Source organism: Gossypium raimondii, chromosome 11 (assembly GCF_025698545.1).
Source record: "Gossypium raimondii isolate GPD5lz chromosome 11, ASM2569854v1, whole genome shotgun sequence".
In the NCBI taxonomy this organism is placed as follows: Eukaryota; Viridiplantae; Streptophyta; class Magnoliopsida; order Malvales; family Malvaceae; genus Gossypium; species Gossypium raimondii.
This window is the reverse complement of record NC_068575.1, coordinates 62,042,648-62,065,994: the sequence shown is the minus strand read 5'-3', so window position 1 is coordinate 62,065,994 and position 23,347 is coordinate 62,042,648. Positions and strand designations below refer to the sequence as shown.

Here is a 23,347-nt window from a genome sequence, read left to right as displayed (position 1 = left end):
ACTTATTTCTTATAATTTTGTATTTTTAAGACTTTTACAATTAGGTCCAACTATCTATGTCATTAGTTTTTATTTTATGGGTAATTTTGAAAGTTACCATTGATGATTGTTGGATGTTTGTGATGAATTAACATGTATTTAGAGCTTTAATTTTATTATATGATGATTTTATCAAGTGATTTCAATAGAAATTGGTTTTAGGACCAAACTGTGAAAAGATTAAATATTAGGGTTTGATACTAAAATTATATTGATCAAAGGTCTTATGATAGTTTAGAATATTTAGATAAATTGTCAATTGAGAAAAATTAGCTCATTTGATAGACTAATTGGTGAGGGACTAAATTGCAAAAAACTATAAAAGTTAGGGTAATTATTTAATTTCAAAAATGAAGGGTATTAATTGTGAAGTGAATTAGAATTGAAAAATATGATAAAATGAATAATTTTATATTTTAGATCAAGAGCATGTGGATAATCGTGAAAAAAAATTTAGCAAAATAGTCCCTGAACTACTACAAATTCCACAATTTAACCCAAGTAAGTTCGTATGGCTAAAATTTAATGTTATATGTTAAATTGATGAATGATATTATGTATTTATTCATATCATTTGTTGAAAATAAAATTATTATTAAAGTTATGAAATTGAATTGAACGTTCGAAACGAATGGAACGCGGGATTGAGTACATTCGTTCAGTGCAAAGGAGGAATTGACGGCAAATTGCCCAAGTAAATCGAGGTTCAACATTTGTTGCGAACTTTGGTGTTTGCTTTCCGTTTAGCTCTCATGAGCTTCAGTTAACTCATATGAGTTTTCGTTTAACCCTAATAGGTTTCCGTTCAGCTCTTATAAGCTTCCATTCAACCATTACGGGTTTCGGTTCAGCACTTATGTGCTTCTGTGCAGCCTTCGGGCTTCTGTATACGATGTACTCATATCCGTAAGACGTTCTCTGATTTGACAAGGGTTGGTAAGTGACATATAGAATTAATGTTTGAATACTTAAAGTTATTATTGATATTGATCTTAAATAAGTGAATTCATCAATTGAAGTTGTGATTGGCAGGAAATGTGTATTGAATGCTTTATTTAAATGAGTTGTTATAGTATATTCGGTAAGATTTATGTTTAAAGCCAACAAACTTACTAAGCTTCAATAAGCTTACTTGTGTTGTTTAATGTTCTTTGTAGATTTTTGATAAGTCGAGAGATCGGATCAACACATCGAGCCACACTATCCAACTTATTCCGATAGATTTTGCAATACATATTATAGTTTATATGGCATGTATAGGGATTGAAATGGTTGTGTAAATGTCAAGAATTACATTTTGTTTATTTTTCAAGTTAACTTATATATGTATGGTTTTATCATGTTTGGTATAAGTACTAGTGTGGTTAATGGATGGATAGTTTCTAGGCATAATAATGAATAAACTGGTAAAACATGTTGATATAGGTAGTTACATGTGTGAATTGATTTATGTTCTAATTAAAATGTTAGAATATATGTGATAATATAATCATATTAAAGTTAGGAATTAGTTATTTTGGTGACCCTGTTATGACCTATATGTATGAAATTTGAAGTGTGTAGGCTGAAGTCAAGAATAGGTGAGAAAATAGGCCATAAAATGGCCTATTTTCGTTCATACAGGCAGAGACATGGGTGTGCGTCTCAGCCGTGTGTGACACACGGCCTATCACATGGGCACGTGGTCTGGCTGTGCGTCCCCTGCATCTTAAAATTTTGAAACAGAATTCCCAGGTTTTTGCACATAGCCTAACACACGGGCGTGTGGCTTGGGCGTGTGACCTAAGTCAGAGAGTTACACGGGTATAGACACGAGCTGAGATACGGCTGTGTGCCTTACATCGAATGCCCACACGGCCTAAGACACGGGCGTATCTCCTGGCCATGTGAGCCACACGGCTAGCCGCACGGGCGTGTGTCCCCTGCTCTTAAGAAAAATTTTGAGATTTTGGGAAAAATTCCTTGAGTATTCTGTTTAGTCCCGATTCACTTCTAAGGTGTATATTGGGCCTCGAGGGCTCATACAAGGGACAATATGAGTATTTTATGATTGATTTTTGATATATTTTATTAATTGTTATAAAATCTCCGTGTTTATTTCATAAAGTTCGGTAATGCTTCATAACTCTGTTTCGACGACGGATAAAGGTTATAGGTGTTACACTCCCTTAATTCAAAAATGCTTGACTAGAATATTTGTACCAATAGACATAGGTTGATGTACAAATAAGTGATGTTGAGGAATGTAAATGACTCGTTTGATTGGATAAGGATATTTGTTCTTGGGTCTCACTTGAAGTGGACAGGCATTCTATTAGGATCATGTTTAGCGAGGTGTTTTATTATTTACCAAATATTGTTGCATCCACAAAGTGTTCCTAAAATAGAGTTTCATAAGAACTTGAGCACATTATATGAGTTGTGAGGTATAACAAAGAAAGAGAAGGACAGGAACTAAAGGATGGGATTGAGGTGGGGGAGAGAGAAGAGGCAAGAGGCAAGAGGCAATTTGACGAGGAATCGCCATGAGATCATTTAAGTAGCAAATCACAAGTAGATTATTTATTGAGTAAACTGCATCCAAGGTCACTGAACTATTAATAAGTTTAGATTTTAGACACTAATTTCAAAAAGTCATAGAATGATCACTAAACTGTTTAAAAGTTTTCATTTAAGTCACTAAACTATTCAAAAGTTTTTATAAGTTATTGGGCTATTAAGTTTGACTAGCGAGCTTTAAGTGATAATTCGATGATCAATATAGTGAACCATACCTATCAACGCATAAACATACCTTAGATACAAGTCAACCTAATAACCAGTGTTAAATATCAGAGAAGAAAGCTAAATTTTTGTTCACAAATTCATAGCGTTCAAAATTGTTTCATGAGAAAAGCTGAACTGCAGAAGAAAGGAGAAGAAAACTTTTAATCGGTACATGCGGTACGAAGAAAGAAATTCATACAATAATGTTTTTAACAACTAATGACTTAGATAATTTTTTTAATAATTCAATAATTATTTTATAAATCTTTGAAGATTAAAAGGATTCAAACTTAAACTTAGGGTCCGTTTGATTGCCAGTAAAATGTTTTACGTAAAATGATTTCTGGAAAATGTTTTACTTTTCGTAAAATGATTTCTTGGAAAATATTTTACGGTGTTTGATTGAATCTGTAAAATATTTTCATTGCTTTGGCGACTTTCCGAAAATATTTTTCGGAAAAATTGTTTTCCATATATTAATATATATTAATAAATTTTATATTTTAAATTGTTTTTACATATATTGCAATGATTTATTTATAATAATACTCAATTCTTAAGCTACAATATTAATCGTTATAAATTGAAAAAACTAATATCAAATAAATTATTTGTAATTGTGTTAAAAAACAAGTATTGAATAATTATAAATTGCTTCGAAACCACAATGAGTACTAAAAATTAATAATATTATCCAAATACATAATTAGTAGTACACCACATGGTAACAACATTGTCAAAGTGCATAATATTACACCACATAAAAGTATCAATATCTTCAACCTTGAGAAAATTTTTGAAGCTAAATTTTTTTATGCTTCTTACTTTTAACTAAAAAAACTTTGGCCTCGGATTCATGACTCACTAGATAATCAAACACAGAACACAAGAAGTCATCATCAAATCCTTCTTCAAAAAAGAGCAGATCTTAACATGCAACAAAATTCAGCTTAAAAAAAAAACCAAAGTCATCGTCAGTCGTCACCTTCAGTGAATAAAAAATCCAACCCGATTCTTTCGTTACCTGGAAATTTCGATGAAATCCGATCACTGACAAGAAGTTTCAAAACCCAAAAAAAAAGAGGAAGAAAAAAATAGAAAAAAAAACCCTAATTCACATTACTCTTGAAATTTCAGAAATTACTCAAGAAAAACTTATCAAGAGCAAAAAGGGTATTGAAACCCCTAACCTAGAGCTTGCAATTTTACCTTCGATAAACCAAATAGAGGTGAACCAAAGACGCTAACGAGGCAAGCAAAGAGAAGAGGTGAACTAGCAGAGAAGATGAGGCAGAGATGATGAGCTGCAATCGTTAGGGTGAAGAGAGTGAAAAGAGGAGCTGTGGAAAGGGTGAAGAGAGTGGAGATGAGCTGTGGAAAATGTCTTACCCCTTAGAAATTGGTAAGACATTTTTCCTAAAATGTAACCCATTTTCCCGTGTTTTAGAGTTCATTTTCTAAATGAAAAATATTTTCCTCTAATCAAACGCTGGAAAAGTTAGAAATGATTTTCCGGAAAATTAATTCCGTCAATCAAACAGACCCGGTAAAAGTAAAATTGGTTTTGTTTAACCCATAAAACGGGAATCCTCCACTCAACAAAGTCAAGGATAAGACTGTAATACAAACAAATCTCGAGGGTAAATCCTGTCAGATCAACAAAATTATCCCAAGTCTACTCCAAGTCTTATTAGTAACTCCAGATTATTTGAAACCCGAAAAAAGCCCATTAAAACACAAAGACGCACCTCTTTTCTTCACTTCTTCAAAATCACATGCTCTTTTAGCAATTATCCCCAAAACGCCCCCATCTTCATTCGTCAAACTCAAACCCCCAAATTTCTTCCACCTTACCCTCCCTCGTAATTTCCTTCATTTTCGATCTCATTCTCTTCACCGCCTCCGCCTCCACTCTCCTCTAAATCTATACTGTCCGTTAAACCGTTCCTTTTTCGCCGTGAGGGTTCCGACCGCCTTCATTCCCATTCAGAGCAATTAGGGTTTCCACTGTCGTTTTTATTCCGTCCGTTTCGAGAATCGACTGTAGTTACCTTGAAAGATTCGATGTTAGGGTTTTTATATTGAATGTTGATTTGAGATTGGTGCTTCATTTTTGTATCCGGACGGTTTTATTTTTATTTTCCGGTTAGGGTTTTTTTTTGTTTTTTTTGAGGTCGTGTAGTTGGGCTCCGGTGATGCCGCGAAGTTCAAGGCACAAATCTAGCAAGCATAGTTCTAGGGACGCTAGGGATTACTCGGATTCGGAGAAAGATTCGGGCTTAAAGGAGAAGGAAAAGAAGAGTAAGGACGAGAGCAGTGGTAGGTTTTCGAAGGAGCTTGGATCCGGTGAGAAGAGAAAGCTTGACTCTAAGGATACCAAGGAACTATGGATTTCGGGGAATGGAGATTATATTGAGGAGTACAGTTCCTCGAAGCGGCGTAAAGATAAGGCAGATGATGGAGTAAGCGATAGATGGAATGGCGGTGAAGATGATGGTAAAGGAGAGAAGAAGTCTAAGGCTTTAAGTGAATCGAAGAGTAAGAGACGAGACGATGTTGAAGCAGATGATACAAAGAGAAGTAAGAGTGAGGGGAAGCATCGGGAATATAGTAGAAAGGAGGAAAGGGATAGAGAAAGGAAAAGTAAAGAAGGCAAAAGTGATAGGCTGATTGAGAGTGAGGAACACCGCACTGTGAAACAATACTCCGAAAGAACTGGTGAGATAACTTATTCTATGTGCGTTTCTGATTATTTTGGTGCTGTTTTTTGTTGTAGGTAGTGTATATTGCAATTCATTGTTATATTATTATTTTCCCCAATTTTTTTATAAGTTTTTTATTTGGTTTTTGGAGTTAACACCTTCTGAATTGAATAGGGACAATATTTATGTGATTTCAGAACCTTTCTAACTTGTTTAACTTAATAAGCACTGAGCCGTGCTTATTTTTAAAGGATCTTCAGATCCTTTTGCGTTTGTAATTAATGGCTAGTCATTGTTAGAAATAATAAATTTGGAATTTCTAGTATTGCTAAATTTTAATCTACAGATTTCGAGGAAAGCTAGTCTTAATTAATGTCTCACAAATGCATCTACGGTTACACACTCTCTCTAAGAAAACATGCTAAGTTGATTCTTGTTTTTTGAGGAAGTTCAACTTCAAACCACTTAATTTTAAATGTTAAGAGTTATCTGATTTAGGAACTTTATTTGCTGCATGAGGCAAAGAAGAAAAGTAGATTCTTTTTTTGCAGGATGAGAGGTTGGGTTTAGCAATTTAGAGAATAGTTAACACAGTCAAAATTAATGGAAGAAGATTTTTTCCAATAATTAGTGTTTATGATATTGGGACGTGTGGTTTTTGCAAGGTTTTATATAGCCTTCTGAATGATGTTACGAGGCAACTAATGTCAGCCTTCAAACTTGGTGTGTTATTCTCTTTCTGAATTGACATGCACCCTATGTTGAGTCTCTAGAGCAATAATTTGAAAATTTTCCCTATGTTGCAAGGTTTCCTGTTTCTGGGTATTTGTTTGAAAGGAATCAAAATTTGAAAATTTCAGCGGGGTCTCCAGTATTTAGGTTTTTTATTAGCTTCAAAGTGTTATTTTGAAAGTACTTTTCCAGACATGGTTCCCTGTTTTGGATGAGAGAATAATTTTTATGTAAATTCAGAGGAGAATTTACTGGTGCAAGCTTGAAGTTGTCACACTTCTTGTACACTTAGAAGTGCACTTAAATATGTTTTTTCAAGTATATGAAATCAATTTCCCCACTTAGGAAATCTTGCTTAGCTAAATTTGGTCAGAGCCTGCAAGGATCTAATGTGCATATAAATTCCATGGTCCTGGTTGCATCCTCCAGTTGAGCCTCAAATAACTTGAAGGTAATGAAGTTATTGCCTCAAAATTAATGGAAGAAGAGAGTTTGAAGGGAGTTTTAAAAGTTGATAAAATACGATGAGAAGTTTTAACTTTTTACTGATAGTTCTGTATTAAAAAATATCTCCAATAAATACACCTTCAAAATCCTCAACTGGTAATGAAAGAATTTCATCTCACTAAGGTCATGTAGCCACTTCTGTTTTACTGAAGATGTTTTTGTCAGTGCGGTGAGCTGATCTTTGCTTGAGGCCTAGTATAAAAAGGTTTTGCTGTTTTGGCTCAAATATATCAGTGCTATGTCAAGATGTGTCAGGATTTTGGCACCTTCGCTTTATTTCATACTTTATACAGATTTAAACTTGTTGTTAGCTTTTAGTAGACCATATAAGTTTACTTGTATGCTTTATGAATCCTAATATTAAGTTAACGATCTTTCAGTTTTCTGTCTTGTTTTCAGATTTCCTATTAAGCTTTTGATTGCTCTACATTTTTGTTGTTGTATTTATATGTAGTCATTGCTCTTCTTGCTATATCATTACATGCACTTTCCATAGGTTCTTGTCTTCTGTTTGTGAAAAATGATAAACCGTATGGTCATTGTCAAGTGGGGAATTTCATGAATTTTTGTAATTTTTGCTGAAATGAAAATTTTAACTTTTGTAGTGTTTTCTCGGTATCATCTAGTTGTTATTATTGTTATTATTTGTATTTCGTGCACTGGAACCAGAAGTCTTTTAAGTTTTATTTATTTTTTAACCCAATAATTTCTTGTACAAGGTATTCCTTTTATGTTGTGGGAAATACTCATTGTGAATAACTTGGTCATGTTGGAAAATTTTATATCTCTCCTTTTTTTTTTTTGTCATTTCAGATATGGATGTACCAGATCAGTTGCAAAGTCCTGAATCAGAGAGCCAGCTTGAGAGACGGCTTAGGAAAAGGAGAGATACTTCTGGTGATGGGGATAAGCATCTGGAAGATAATGGAGACATTTTGGACAAACAGTTGTATGTAAGCAATGATATCGGCAAGGATGGAAGAGCAAAAGATGAGAAGCATAAGGATGAGAGATACAAAGAAAAGTATCGAGAAGACATGAACTGTGAAGACAAGTGCCAAGATGATAAATTGAGAGATGATCGATCAGCAAGTGATCTTGCTAATAGCAAGTCTCGTGAGAAGCATTTGAGGGATGGAAAAGATGATGTGAAAGTTCGGCAGAAGAAGTCCAAGGTTCAAGATAGTGACTATGAGCGTGATCGTGACCATGATAGAGACCGTGATCGTGATAGAGACCGTGAGCGTTATAGGGAGAGGGAGCGGGAGCGGGATCGAGAGCGTGAGCGTGAGCGTTATCGTGATCCTGATCGTGACCATTATCGAGAACGTGACCGCAACCGTGATCACGACCATGATCGTGATTATGATTCTCAATGGGATCGAGACCGAGATCATGATCGCGATCATCGTTACAGTGATCGGGACAAGGATAGAGATCATGACCGTGACGAGGTACATGATGAACGGAGGAGTACAAGATACAAAGACAGTAAGGGAAGGAAACGATCTCCTGATGATCGTGATGATGGTAATGATACTAAATCTCGAGGTACCAAATTACACTACTCTGACATGGAAAATAAATCATCAACTTCTGGGAGAGTTGAGGTAGATGCTGATAGGGGAAGGTCTCAGTCACGACCAGCCAATTTAGATGCTGCTATGGGCAGCAACAGAAGGAGAGCTTCTCCCAGCTCAATTTCCCATGGTGGGACTGATGAGTATAGGTACTTTGTTTCTTTATCACACCCTCTTCAATATTGTCAATTCCTTATTCAATATTTTAAATGGTAAACTGAGTAAATAAGGGATCTCAATGAGCTGTTAGTGTCTATCAGATTTCAGATTATTGTTTGATGAGTTAAACTGAATTTATTTTCTCATTGCCTGTGGCATATGACTTACTTTTGGTGGTTGTGGGTATGGCTGCACCCCCCCTCCCTCCCAAAAAAAGTGATTTATTGAGTATAATAGAGTTATTTTCCCTTGTAGACATTTGAAACAAGAAGATTCGAAGCATAGAGATCCAATGACAGAGCAGAGGTCCAAAGCTGCTTCATCAAGAGAGGTAACTAGTTTTTCTGAAGTCTCTGAGAGAGGTGCTAAGTATAGATCCATGGAGAAATCAAGTAGGGCGGATGAGGGCCATTCTGGGGAGTTACCAATTGAGAGGTCCTCGAGTTCAAAAGCTTCCCCAATGAGTATGATGGAAAGATCTCCTTCAACAAGTCTTGAGCGTAGATATACGAGTAGAAGTGGTGTTAAGCGGGGTCTTGATACAGAGGAGACAGGATGGAGTAGTGCCTCTGTTGGTGGCAGAGAAGAGGATAATAGACTTGGTCGAGATTTGCCTCTTGAGAAGCCTCTTTTGGATGGATCTTGTCAAGCAGATTCTGTATTTTATAATAGAGCTGGTCAGGGCAACTCATCTTTGATTCCACAGCCGCCTGGTTTAAGAGCTGGAATTGGCAGCCCATCTTTCATGGGTTCTCTAGAAGAAGATCATAGATTTAATAACTCTGGTCGGTACAAGAGGAGTGGTGATCTGAACGTTAGAAGAGGGCATGCAAATGCTTGGAGGGGTGCCCCAAACTGGCCAGCACCTCTTCCAAATGGTTTCATCCCATTCCAACCTGGGCCACCTCATGGTGGTTTTCAAGCTGTGATGCCACAGTTTCCTTCTCCATCTCTGTTTGGTGTTAGGCCCTCAATGGAAATTAATCACTCTGGGATTCCATATCATATACCTGATGCCGAAAGGTTTAACAACCATTTGAGACCAATTGGCTGGCAGAATCCGATGGATGGCTCTGGTCCAGCCCAGTTTCCTGGTTGGGATGGTCACAGTGTTAGTTTTAGGGATGAAGCGCACATGTTCGGGGGTCCCGAATGGGACCAGAATAGGCATCCAGTGAATGGTCGGGGATGGGATACCGGTTCAGATGTGTGGAAGGGACAAAATGGTGATGTTGACTTGCCCTCAACATCTGAGAAAGAGGACCATCCTCTGCAGGCCCCTCTTGATGTCTATGATGGACAGGAACGTCAGAGGTCTCAATATGAAAATGGCGATAATGATGTTCAGGTGACGGGTTTTGAATTAAGATCTGATGTCTTGCCAGCAGCAAAAGAATCTTCTAGATGTTCACCTGAGATTCCACACAAGGCACCTGATTCTTCCAAAATATCGAGTGAAGATGATGATGCTCGCTGTTGTCGACTTTATCTTTGTAAGCTTGACATTTCAGCAGAACTAGCTGGTTCTGCTTTGTATGATCAGTGTGCAAGTTTGCTGAATGTGGAGCGAAGTAAAGATTTGGGTAAAGATGTAACAATGCTTGTGAATTTGAAGGTAGAGAACCCTTTTCTTCAAAATTTTCTCTCAGTAGTTAATTTATCTGATCTTTGACTTATAGTACCCTTTTTCTCGTATTTTTCAGAACGGTGGACGACCAGTACAAAATGCTTCTATTGATGTTCTGAGCCCTTCACTTATTCCTGCAACTAATGCTTCTGTTTTTCAGGTATTTGTGAAGCTTGTATCTGTATATGCGTTTGAGTATATCTAAGATCTTTTTTCTGTTACTTCTTTGGTGGGAGAAATAGAATTATGAAATGCTTAATAATGGTTATAAAAGCATGTATAAAAATATATGACCTGGGGAATGCTGTTACTTATTTTCCCCCAGATCAAACATAGTCATTTCTACTTCAACTTTCAACTTCTGGTTCTAAACTAATGATGGTGTTTCATTTATGTTCTCTGACTTGCAGAAAGCCATGGACCTCTATAAGAAACAGAGGCTACAAATTTGTGCTATTCCAAATGCCAATGGTGGGATGTTGGCATCTACTTCAGTGCCCAAGGAGGAGCAAAGTTCTGATCGTGTAGTCGATGAAGCAGAGGAGCCAGTTTTGATTTCTGATGCTGAAATGGCTGATTCAGATCAGCAGAAAGGAGACGCTGTTCTGACTGCTACTTCTCATGAGAATATGGAACAGCTTGTTTCGATTCAAAGCAGGGAGTTACCAGATCATCTGGATAGCCTTTCTCCAGAAAAACCAGAACTGCCAAGTACTGATTCTGGTCACATGGAGCCAGGGGTGCCTAAACCAGTTTTGAATGGTGATAAGGCAGAAGAGACCGACACCGAGACTGATCAGATAAATCCAATGGATGTAGTTGAAGATTCATTGCGGTCTCTTGATGATGCAGCAGAGGCAGTTGGTTTGCCTGCTGACGAGGAAAACTCAAATGATATAAACAAAACCGAAGGTAATAGTACTGTGTACTGTGCCAAGGAAATACATGCTTTTGATGATGCAATTAGTGGTTCTTTAAATGATTCTCCTAAGGTATCAGGGGCTTTGATTCCCGGGTCAAATGAGTCTGGGTCGGAGTTGGTAATTTTAACTGGGATACATCATTCTCCTGAAAATACACATTGAGACAATTTCTATATCCATGTTCTTTTTATAATGCGCATTTTTATTTTTTACTTTTGCTGTTTTTTGTTGCGTATGGTTATGAAGCAAATAAAATGAGGTACATGCCATCTGGTTTCCTGGATTAGGCATATCCTTGCATCTTCTTCATTCTTGATCTGCTACATTCTACTTTGATGCATTTAACATTTCTGGTAAAACTGCTTTTTATAAATTGCCATGATTTTGTTTTTATGTTTTCCTATTGATTCTCTGCATTTAGCTGGACGTATAATTGTATACATATTTCATGTCGGATCGAGTTTGAATTGTCATGAAATGGGTTAATTATGAATTATGATACTTGTATATGGATCAGTGTTTATAAATTACCCCAAATTTCACCCCAAATTTCTAAACTTCTTTACTTTCTCTCAAAACTTTTACTCCCCTCCCATTTCATCCTTTTCTACCCCAAACCCACCTCCCCACACAATTTTTTTTTAATACTTTCCCTAAAATTTTACTTTCCCATTTGCTTTCTAACAAAATTTTACTACCTCCACCCCTAAAATTTTTTATTTTCCTCCAATACTTTTACTTCCATCCCACCCCTTTCTACCCCAAACCTATCCCCCGATTTTTTTTAAAAATAATATTATTTATATTATTAAATTAAATTCTACAATTAGTATTATTTTTATTATTGAATTGTTTAATCATATTGAACATTTATAATATTTTGTTAAAATTGAATTATTGTTGATGTTATAAAATATTCGTGTTAAAATTTTACATTGGTATCAATTTTACATTTTATCTTTAAGATAACTTTTATTAAAAAATCACATTTTTACATTTAGTATATATTTTAATTTCAAAATACATAGTGACAAGAATTAGAAAATAATTGAAGCAATTAAGCAAATTACATAAAAATTAATAAATAAATTATGAGGGATGAAAGTTAATAATAAATTTGATTAGGTTAGGTGATAGTGACTACAAGGATCCGAAATCATTTTTTAATTTAACTCGAACAAATATATTCGATTCAATTTCATCTCACTCGTCTCAATTTGAGAAAATTTAAAATTGAGTTAGGATGAAAAATAAGATTCATAAACTCAATTAACTTGAAATTTTTCATTCGATTCAATTGAATGTTTATTTTGTTTTTTAATTTTAAAATACAGTTTCAAGTGTTAATGTTGTTAAACTCTTTTGTTAAATTCAAGTTAATTTTGTTATTATTTTATTTATATGACTATTATTTTAATAATCTCTTTTATGCTTGTTTCTTCCACAAACAAAAAAAATAATATAAAAGCTATAGTTACATAAAAATTGAAAGCATATTATATAATAAAAGAAGAGTGAAAATGAAACATTTAATAATAGCTGAAAAGCTCATTTGTACGTGGATTTATTTTTCATACCGAGATATGGTTCTTTTATTTCATGCGAGAAAAAGCAGAGCAGTCATCTTATCCTACAACTCTCGGGTCTTCTTATTATATGAGAAAACAAGCATTTTAAACAACTTTTTATCTACATCATGAGAAAATCTATTTATTAACATTAAATGAGGTTTTAGTGTAACCATTGGAGAAAATAAAATTCTGGGTGAATTAGAGTCGAATTTCTGGATTAAAATTTAAAATATATTTTAAAAATAGAAAGTAATGTGAGTTTTTTTTTCTCAAACCAAATTATATAACAAAAAATATACTCAAATTAGTATAAAAAAGTTCAGAATTTCCTTTTACTTGATACCCACGAAATAAAATTTTAAACTCAAAAAAGTTGAGGGACCAAACTAATATAAAAAAAATCAAAATTTGGATGAGTCAGACAAGACGGTAATAGGAGGGTTAATCGTGTGAGATGGGCAAAGTTATCCCCAAGTCTACTTCAAGTCCTACTGTTAACTCCGATTCCTAATAAATAAATAAATAAATAAATAAATAAAGCTCATTATTGAAAACTAAAGGCATATACCCTCTTTTCTTCACTTCTTCAACATCACATGCTCTTTTTAGCAGCTATCCCCAAAACACCCCCATCTTCCTTCGTCAAACTCAAACCCCCAAATTTCTTCCACCCTACCCTCCCTCGTAATTTCCCTCTCATTTTTTCGATCCCATCCCTTAAACCGCCCCCACTCTCCTCTAAAAATCTTTTCTTTCCGTCCGCCGTAAACCTTCCCACCGCCTCCACTCCTATTCCTTCCAGTTAGGGTTTCCACATTCATTTCTTCCTGCTTTTCGTTAATCGACGTTATTGGAAGATTCGATGTTAGGGTTTTTGTATTCAATGTTGATTTGAGAGATTGGTGTTTCATTTTTGTTTTCATTTTCTGGTTAGGGTTTTTTTGAGGTGTTGTAATTTGGGTGCCGGTGATGCCGCGAAGTTCAAGGCATAAATCCAGTAAGCACAGTTCTAGGGATTACTCGGATTCGGAGAAAGATTCGGGCTTAAAGGAGAAGGAAAAGAAGAGTAAGGAGGAGAGTAGTGTTAGGTCTTCAAAGGAGCTTGGATCCGGTGACAAGAGAAAGCTTGACGCTAAGGATACCAGCAAGGAAATATGGATTTCGGGGAATGGAGATTATATTGAGGAGTACAGTTCCTCGAAGCGGCGCAAAGAAAAGGCAGATGATGGAGTAAACGATAGGTGGAATGGTGGTGAAGATGATGATGGTAAAGGAGAGAAGAAGTCTAAGGCTTCAAGTGAATCGAAGAGTAAGAGACGAGAGGATATTGAAGGGGATGATACAAAGAGGAGTAAGAGTGAAGGGAAGCATCGAGAATCAAGTAGAAAAGAGGAAAGGGAGAGAGAAAGGAAAGGTAAAGAAGGCAAGAGTGATAGGTTCATTGAGAATGAAGAACACCGCTCTGTGAAACAATCCACCGAAAGAACTGGTAAGATAACTTACTGTTTGTTGGTTGTTTAGTGACAATTTAGCATGTACATTTCTAATTATTTTGGTGCCCTTTTTTGTTGTTAGGTATGGTATATTAAGATTGATTGTCATTTTATTTTCCCATTTTTGTTTTTTAGGAGTTAATACATACTGCATTGAATAGGGACTCTATCTATTGATATATAACTTCGAGTTGCCCTTTTTGTTGGACTGTGCTAGATTTCTAATTTCCTCTTTTGCAAACTTTTAAACTATAGATTTCAGAGGAAAGCTATTCTTTCGAATGCATCCATGGTTAAGTCTATATATAATATATATCTACAAACTCTCAGAACCATGTTAAGTTGATTGGGGAAGTTTAACTTCAAGCCAAATAATTTTAAGTGTTAAGAGTTATCTAATTTTGCAACTTTTATTTGCTCCATGAGCCAAAGAAGAAAAGTAGATGTCTGTTTTCAGGATGAGAGGCTGGGTTGAGGAATTTAAAGATTAGGTGACATAGTTGAGAAGATAGTTTCTACTGATCAGGTCTTATGGTGTTGGGAAGGTGTGACTTTTTCATTGTTTTATAGCCTTCTTAACTACTGTTATGAAGAAACTAATGTCTGACCTTAAACCTGGTGTATTACACTTTTTCTGCATAGACATGCACCTTGTGTCTGAGTTCCTAGAACAGTGGTGTATGGACCAGGATAAGATTGCTTATCTTTTCCATTTCCTTTATCTTCAATATCAAATTGAAATTGTCGGTTAGCCTTCTGCAGTGAATATTTCTTTTGGCTGGTTTCCTGTTTCTGGGTATCGGTTTGAAAGGAATCGAATTTTGAAAATTTCTGTGGAGTCTCCAATATTTAATTTTATATTAGCTTCAAAGTGTTATTATAGAAGTACTTTCCCATACATGGTTCCCTTTTTTGTATAAGAGAACAATTTATATGTATATTGAGTGGAGAATTTACTTGGTTGAGCTTGAAGCTGCCACACTTCTTGTACACTTAGAAGTGCATTTACATGTGTTTTTCTAAGTATATGAAGTCAATTTCCCAACTTAGGTAATCTTGTTTAGCCAAGGTTGGTCAGAGCCCGCAAGGATCCCTTGTACTTATAAGTTCCATGGTCCTGATTATATTTTCCAGTGGAGCCTTGAATAACTTGAAGGTAATGAATGTATTGCCTTGATCGTGGTATTTCAAATTTCAATAAATGGCATGTTTGGACTTTGAAGGGAGTTTTGGAAGTTGATAAAATATGATGAGAAGTGCTGACCGTTTTATAAATAGTTCTGTATTTAAAAATATTTCTAATAAATACTCCATCTAAATCCTCAACTGGTAATGGAAGAATTCCTTCTTTCATAAGCTGTCATGGTTGTGGATAGTTATCTGGCTACTGTCATCTATCCACTTCTGTTTTGGCTTGGGGATGATGTTTCAGTGCGGTGAGTTTACCTTCGTTTGAGGCCTAATATAAAATTTTCATGCTGCTTTGGCTCAAATATATCAGTGCTATGTCTAGATGCGTCAGTCTTTCGGCACTTTCTCTTTGTATCTGCTTTTCACAGATTTAAAGTTATTATTAGCTTATAGTAGACTAGATAAGTTTACTTGTTTGCTTTATGAATTCAAATATTAAGTTTGTGATCTTTCAGTTTTCTGTTTTGGATTGCTTTACATTTTCAGTGTTATATGTCATTGCTCTGCTTGGTATATTATTACATGCACTTTCCAGAGGATCTTGTCTTCTGTTTGCGGAAAATGATAAACTGTATGGTCATTATCGAGTCCAGATTTCCGGATTTTCAGAGGAGTTTTAGTAATATTTGCTGAAATCAAATTATAGCTTTCGAGGTGTTTTCTGTAAGTAGACTGTCAGATATTCTTGGTAACATTTTTTTTCCTTTTCCTTTTTCTGTATTTCAGATTTTGATGTACCAGATCGGTTGCAAAGTCCTGAATCAGAGAGCCAGCTTGAGAGACGACTTAGGAAAAAGAGAGATGCTTCTGGTGATGTGGATAAGCATCTGGAAGATAATGGAGACATTTTGGACAGGCGGTTGTCTGCAAGCAATGATACTAGCAAAGATGTAAGAGCAAGAGATGAGAAGCATAAGGATGAAAGATACAAAGACAAGTATCGGGAAGACATTAACTGTGAAGATAAGTGCCAAGATGACCAAGTGGCAAGCGATCATGCTAATAGTAAGTCTAGTGAGAAGCATTTAAGGGATGGAAAAGATGACGGTAAAATTCGGCAGAAGAAGTCCAAGGTTCAAGATAGTGACTTTGAGCGTGATCGTGACCATGATAGAGAGCGTGATCGTGATAGAGACCGTGAGCGCTATAGGGAGCGGGAGCGTGATCGAGAGCGGGATATTGGACGCGACCGAGAGCGAGAACGTTATCGTGATCTTGATCGTGACCATTATCGGGAACGTGACCGCAATCGTGATCATGACAATGATCGTGATTATGATTCTCAATGGGATCGAGATCGAGAACGTGATCTCCGTTACAGTTATCGGGACAAGGATAGAGATCGTGAGCGTGATGAGTTACATGATGAGCGGAGGAGTGCTAGAAACAAAGATAGTAAGGGAAGGAAGCGATCTCCTGATGATCGGGATGACGGTAATGATACTAAATCTAGAGGTGCCAAACTACAGTATTCTGACATGGAAAATAAATCAGCTTCTGGTAGACTCGAGGTAGATGCTGATAGGGGAAGGTGTCAGTCACGCCCAACCAATTTAGATGCTGCTATGGGCAGCAACAGGAGGAGGGCTTCTCCCAGCTCAAGTTCTCATGGTGGGACTGATGAGTATAGGTACTCTTTTGCTTTTATCACACCCTCTTCAATATTTTTTATTCCATATTCTATGGTTTAAATGGTAAACTGAGCAGCAAACAATGTACGGTATTAAGTCAGTAATTTCTGTCAGATATTCAGATTATTGTTTGACAATTTATACTGATTTTATTTTCTCATTCTCTGTGGCATTCTACTAATTTCTGGTGCTTGGGGGTATGGCCCCACCACTATCCCTAGTGCTTTCTTGAGTGTAATAGACTTATTTTCTCTTACAGACATTTGAAGCAAGAAGATTCGAATTATAGAGATCCAATGACAGAGCAGCGGTCCAAAGCAGCTTTGTCAAGAGAGGTGACTAGTTTTTCTGAAACCTCTGAGAGGGGTGCTAAGTACAGATCCATGGAGAAATCAAGTAGGGCGGATGAGGACCATTCTGGGGAGTTACCAATTGAGAGGTCCTCAAGTTTAAAAGCTTCCCCAATGAGTATGATGGAAAAATCTCCTTCAACAAGTCTTGAGCGTAGATATACGGGTAGAAGTGTTAGGCGGGGTCTTGACACAGAGGAGACGGGGTGGAGCAGTGCCTCTGCTGGTGGCAGAGAAGAGGATAATAGACTTAGTCGAGACTTGCCTCCTGAGAAGCCTCTTTTGGATGGATCCTCTCAAGCAGATTCTGTGTTTTATAATAGAGCTGGTCAGGGCAACTCATCTTTGATTTCACAACCTCCTGGTTTAAGGGCTGGAATTGGCAGCCCTTCTTTCATGGGTTCTCTAGAAGAAGATAATAGATTCAATAACAGTGGTCGCTACAAGAGGAGTGGTGATCTGAATGTTAGAAGAGGGCACGCAAATGCTTGGAGGGTCGCCCCAAACTGGCCAGCACCTGTTCCAAATAGTTTCATCCCTTTCCAACCTGGGCCACCCCATGGTGCTTTTCAAGCTATGATGCCACAGTTTCCTTCTCCATCTCTGTTTGGTGGTAGACCCTCAATGGAAATTAATCACTCTGGGATTCCATATCATATACCTGATGCTGAAAGGTTTAACAATCATTTACGGCCAATGGGCTGGCAGAATACGATGGATGGCTCCGGTCCAGCCCATTTTCATGGTTGGGATGGTCACAATATTATTTTTAGGGATGAAGCGCACATGTTCGGGGGTCCCGAATGGGACCAGAATAGGCATCCAGTGAATGGTCGGGGATGGGATCCCAGTTCAGATGTGTGGAAAGGACAAAATGGTGACGTTGACTTGCCCTCAACATCTCAGAGGGAGGAGAATCCTCTGCAGGCCTCTCCTGAGGATGTTTATGATGGACAGGAACGTCGGAGGTATCAATATGAAAATGGCAATAATGGTCTTCAGGTGAAAGGTCTTGAAACAAGATCTGATGACATGTCACCAGTTAAAGAATCTTCTAGACTTTCACCCATGGTTCCACACAAGGCACCTGATTCTTCCAAAGTATCAAGTCAAGATGGTGATGCTCACTATTGTCTGCTTTATCTTTCTAAGCTTGACATTTCAGCAGAACTAGCTGGTTCTGATTTATATGGTCAGTGTATGGGTTTACTGAATGTGGAGCAAAGTAAAGATTTGGCTAAAGATGTAACAATGCTTGTCAATTCAAAGGTAGAGAGGACCCTTTTCTACATAATTGTCTCTCAATATCTAATTTATCTGATCTTTGACTTAAAATACCCATTCTCTTGTATTTTTCAGAATGATGCACGACCTGTGCAAAATGCTTCCTTTGCTGTGCTGAGCCCTTCACTGATTCCAGCAACTAATGCTTCTGTTTTTCAGGTACTTAGTGAAGCTCATATCTGTATATCAGCCTGACTGTATCTAAGATCTTTCTTTTCTGGGAATAGTTTAGGTTTGAATTGTTTTGGGGGAAGGGAACGTAGAAGATCTTTTATGGTAGTGCTCCTTATTTTGGAAACTGATTCTAAACTAATGATGGTGATTCACGAATGCTTTCTGACTTGCAGAAAGCCATGGACCTCTACAAGAAACAGAGGCTACAAATGGGTGCTATATTAGATGTCAAAGGTGGAATATTGGCATTTGCTTCAGCGTCCAAGGAAAAGGGAAAGGAGCAAAGTCCTGATCATGTTGTAGACGAAGTAGAGGAGGCAGTTTTGATTTCTGATGCAGAAATGGTGGATTCAGCAATGCTAGATTCAGATCAGCCGGAAGAAGCTGTTCCATCTGTTACATCTGACGAGAATACGGAACAGCTAGTTTCAATCCAAAGAAGGGAGATACCTGATCATCTGGATAGCCTTTCTCCAGAGAAATCAGAACTGCCAAATGCTGGTTTTTGTGACATAAACCCGAAGGTGCCTGAACCAGCTTTGGATGGCAATAAGGCGGAAGAGACAGACACCGAGACTGAACAGATGAATTCAGAGGATGTAGTTGAAGGTTCTTTGCGGTCTCTTGATAATACAGCAGAGGCCATTGGTTTGGCTGCGGATGATGAAAATTCAAATGATATAAACAAAACTGAAGGTAATAGTTCTGTGTACTGTGCTGAGGAAAGACATGCTTTTGGCGATGCAATTAGTGGTTCCATAAATGATTTTCCTAAGGAATCAGGGGCTTTGATTCCTGAGTCAAATGAGTCTGGGTCTGAGTCCGTAATTTTAAGTCGGATACATCATTCTCCTGAAAATACACATTGAGACAATTTCTATATCCATGTTCTTTTTATAATGCGCATTTTTATTTTTGCTCTCCCTGTTTTTGTTGCCTATGGTTATGAAACAAATAAAATGAGATATATGCCATCTGGTTTCCTGGATTAGGCATATCCTTGCATCTTCATTCCTGATCTGCTTTCTCTGCTACATTCTATTTTGATGCATTTATCATTTCCGGTAAACTGCCGTTATAAATTGCCATGATTTAAGATAGGATGAAGGAAATGCTCTGCATTTTATAATATTTATGTTGGGGCTGGACATATAATTGTGTTTGGACGGTCATGAAATCCGTTAGTATCTCCTGTGAGTTTGCCTTAGTTACAGAATGTAGATGTTTGTGTCTTCACTCGTGAATTATGCTCTACTTCTATTGGTTATTCAAGTCCATATGCGGAAATACTTTTACCCAAATTCCTTCCTACTGCTCCACGGTTCATCCCTTGTAATGGGATGTAATTGAAATTATTGAGATTCGAATTCCAACCCAGAATTGAATTCAGAATCGTTGATTGATGACAGCAAAACTAAAATTAAAAGAAGTTGCAATGAGAGACGGTTATGGTGTGTAAATGTCAAAAGCCAACTTAGATCTGGTTTTGTTATGATTCCAAAAGGCAAGGTATATTATACCAAAAATATGGAAAAGGGCAACTTAATAAGAACAAAACTCGATACACACAGGATCAAAGATGGAGCCAAAACATCATGATTTTTATACACACACATATTTATATTAACAAGTCCAAATTTCTGCTTTGCCAGTTTATTGAATAGACACTATGTACATCCGACTCGGTTGGCCATCTCTCCGTTATTACGGCGAACACGACTAGAACAACTATTTCTCAAGAGTTGGGTTCTTGTTTATTTTAGCATTACTTCTTTAATTAACCTCATTGATCCTAGCTACTTCCTTCCCGTTTTACTCTGTAACCGTTTTATTACCTCTTGGAGTGGTCGGATTCTTCGGTCCTTGCGAATCTTCCACGGATCCTTGGTTGACTATCGGCAAGAGCCTTCCGGCAAGCATACTGTACAAAAGAAGACTGTATATGATGAGTTTCGGTACAAGAGACGAAAGGATAGAAATTGAATAACATGGACTTTGTTTCCCCGACGATGCATGTTTGATACATTTTCAGCATGGGTTTTGAGGATATGATACGATCCTCCAAACCCAAGCCAGATATACTTATATCTAACACTGGTACCAGAGACGCAAGTAACAAATGCAAGTGAATATGTGTTTTTTATACCTTGATTTTCCTTCCAAAGTTCCTCTTTGTCTTCTTATTGCGGTATCTCGAGAGCTTTTCCCTTCTATCTTCATTAGAACAGCAGCTGACAATTGATGGTCTCTCGACCGGAGAGTGGATGATGCTCACGTTACCGTTGCCGAGAGTCTGTCATAAAAACTTGGTATTAATAACCAACCCCATCATGTGGAAATGGCCAGAAACATCTAAATTTTTTTGGCTACTAGACGTTTTTACAAAGACAATACATGCACGGTGATCAACTAAAGTTTCACAATCACTTGATCCGGGTAGGTTTTTATGATCGTAATAAGAAAACAATGCGAAAACAATTAAGGCTGACCTTCATATCTCCTTCGCTAAACGCTCTCCTCATTCCGTAAACAGAACTGAAATCCATTCCGGTAAAATCAAGGAAATTAGGCTTGATAGCAGCCTGTCGCATCCATTCCATCGAGCTTAAACTGCCTGAGCTAATACTTTTCGAGAATGTCACATCACACGACATTTCATTTTCTTGATTCCAGTTTTCATCCACGGGAATCTTGACATCAATGACCTCCGCCACCAACGGCGTTTCAATCGCTGCTTGTGCCATCATATCCTTCTCGCACTCATACAAAACCTCTAAAAGCTGCTCGTTTTGAAATGATTCGATATCTGCGGCTTTAAGTTCTTGTGAAGTAATAACATCTTCACCGCACGAGATTAATGATGATATGGCTGCAGTCATCGGATCAAGGCTTACAATTGGTTCTTCGATGATCGGTTCCGGAGCTTTGAACAAATCACCATCTCCTCCCAAATCATATTCCGATATCGTCGAGGTCGGAACCATGTTGTTCTACGATAAAAACAAATACGAAACAAGTATCATTAACCATTCAATAACACGAGTACAATCGAACAAATCACCGCACATGGGACATATTAAACTCGAACTTGAAGTTTATAGCACAAATGTTAGCATCTTACCATTTCCGGATTCGATTTTATAACAACTTACTGAATCTTAAAACATATATGTTCAATATACAATACCTAATTCAGACCAACACAAACCAAAAAATAAGGTCATATTTTTACCAACAAAATTATCACTAAAAAGGATTATGTCTGGTAATGGTTTCTTTCTACTTTTAGTATGCTTTTATGTCTTTAAGACAAACAAATTACTAATAGTGACAGTTTATATATATATGTATAAAAGTGGGCTAAAAAGTGAAAACCCCATATCAAAAAAGTTGAATAACATGGTAGAAATCTTCAAGAACACTGAATTTCATGACATGGAAATCATTTTCCAATTATATTCCCAACTTTTCTTTCCCTTTTTCCAGTTTCCACCATTTAAAGTTTGCCTTTTTTCCCATTTCCAGCCATGTTTGGTTACAGAGAAAAATTTTCTCACCCACCCGGAAAACATAAACCGTGAGCTCTAAAGCTACCAAAATACATAATTTTGGGAAAAAAAACAAATATTCCTAAAAAATGAAATCTTTTAACAAGGGAAAAATGAAGTTCCATTATAAAAAAACTACTTCCAAAAAAAATCGAAATTTTAACATAAAACACAAAATTGTCTGCTTACACACACACACACACAAAAAGAAGCAAAGATTCAGAGACAGATTTGAGATATTCAATACCATTGAAGCATTCGGTTTCTGGGTTTTACAGTAACCTTCAAACTGCTGAAAATCTTGAGCAAAGTTCTGCATGTAAGGAAAAAACAGCCCTGTGTCGGCATACATGTTTTTTTTTTCCAGCTAGAATAAAAAACACAGTTTCCTTAATTTTTCAAAGAACACAACTTGTGTTTTTTTTTTTTGTTTTTTACAAAAGAGTGTTCAAACAATTCAAGAAAGGAGAGAAATTTTGGGGGGTTTTGAATTAAGGACTAAAAGAAGAATGCGAAATTTATATATATTTATAAGAATCAGAAGGGTACTATTAAGCTAGTTGTAAGATTTTTAGAAAGAAAAAAGTAAAGTGATGTAATACTATAATAAGGACAAGGTGTAAAAGGACATGTACTGTGTTCTGTCCTCATTGTTCTTAATCATGCTCTTTTATATAACTTCGTCAGAATTATAAATTTATTATTTTGATTAATTTAGTAATATTAATTAATTGAAATTTATTTTTGGTAGTATTGTAGGTGGAATTTTATTATACAAATGAATGCACTGAACCCGAGTTCCGACATGTTTGTGGTGTGGGCTGGAGTCAGTGCTCATCGCTCTCAACTATATTATAATATAATATCATATGTCTGGTTAGAACAATTTTTTTATCACGCGGTTTTTGTGCGCGTGTCCATAAGAATATTGTTTTTTTGTAATTTTATTTTTATTCATTTTATATAAGTATAAACAAATAATTTTATTAAAAGGTACATTTGGCGTGTTTGCTACAAGTTAATTTGAATTTTGTCTCATTTTATTCAAAAATAAATAAATAAATAAACTT

At 36.4% G+C, this 23,347-nt stretch overlaps 3 protein-coding genes across 3 annotated transcripts; 2 read left to right on the top strand and 1 right to left on the bottom strand.

Annotated features, from left to right (window-relative positions):
- The first annotated feature begins 4,552 nt into the window (after positions 1-4,552).
- On the top strand, positions 4,553-11,344 carry LOC105801827 (uncharacterized). Its single transcript, XM_012633134.2, has 5 exons — positions 4,553-5,523; positions 7,560-8,475; positions 8,741-10,100; positions 10,189-10,272; positions 10,523-11,344. Exons 1-5 carry the CDS (start codon positions 5,001-5,003, stop codon positions 11,195-11,197), a joined length of 3,558 nt encoding a protein of 1,185 aa, XP_012488588.1. The 5' UTR covers positions 4,553-5,000; the 3' UTR covers positions 11,198-11,344.
- A 1,840-nt stretch (positions 11,345-13,184) lies between these two features.
- Positions 13,185-19,740, top strand: LOC128031881 (uncharacterized). Its single transcript, XM_012633132.2, has 5 exons — positions 13,185-14,095; positions 16,017-16,920; positions 17,181-18,540; positions 18,631-18,714; positions 18,903-19,740. The coding sequence occupies exons 1-5, from the start codon at positions 13,576-13,578 to the stop codon at positions 19,596-19,598; spliced, it is 3,564 nt and encodes a 1,187-aa protein (XP_012488586.1). The 5' UTR covers positions 13,185-13,575; the 3' UTR covers positions 19,599-19,740.
- A 569-nt stretch (positions 19,741-20,309) lies between these two features.
- On the bottom strand, positions 20,310-22,782 carry LOC105801828 (uncharacterized). The gene is made up of 4 exons (XM_012633135.2): positions 22,525-22,782; positions 21,219-21,719; positions 20,876-21,022; positions 20,310-20,650 (listed from the first exon to the last, which is right to left on the bottom strand). Exons 1-4 carry the CDS (start codon positions 22,627-22,629, stop codon positions 20,561-20,563), a joined length of 843 nt encoding a protein of 280 aa, XP_012488589.1. The 5' UTR covers positions 22,630-22,782; the 3' UTR covers positions 20,310-20,560.
- Positions 22,783-23,347: the final 565 nt, after the last annotated feature.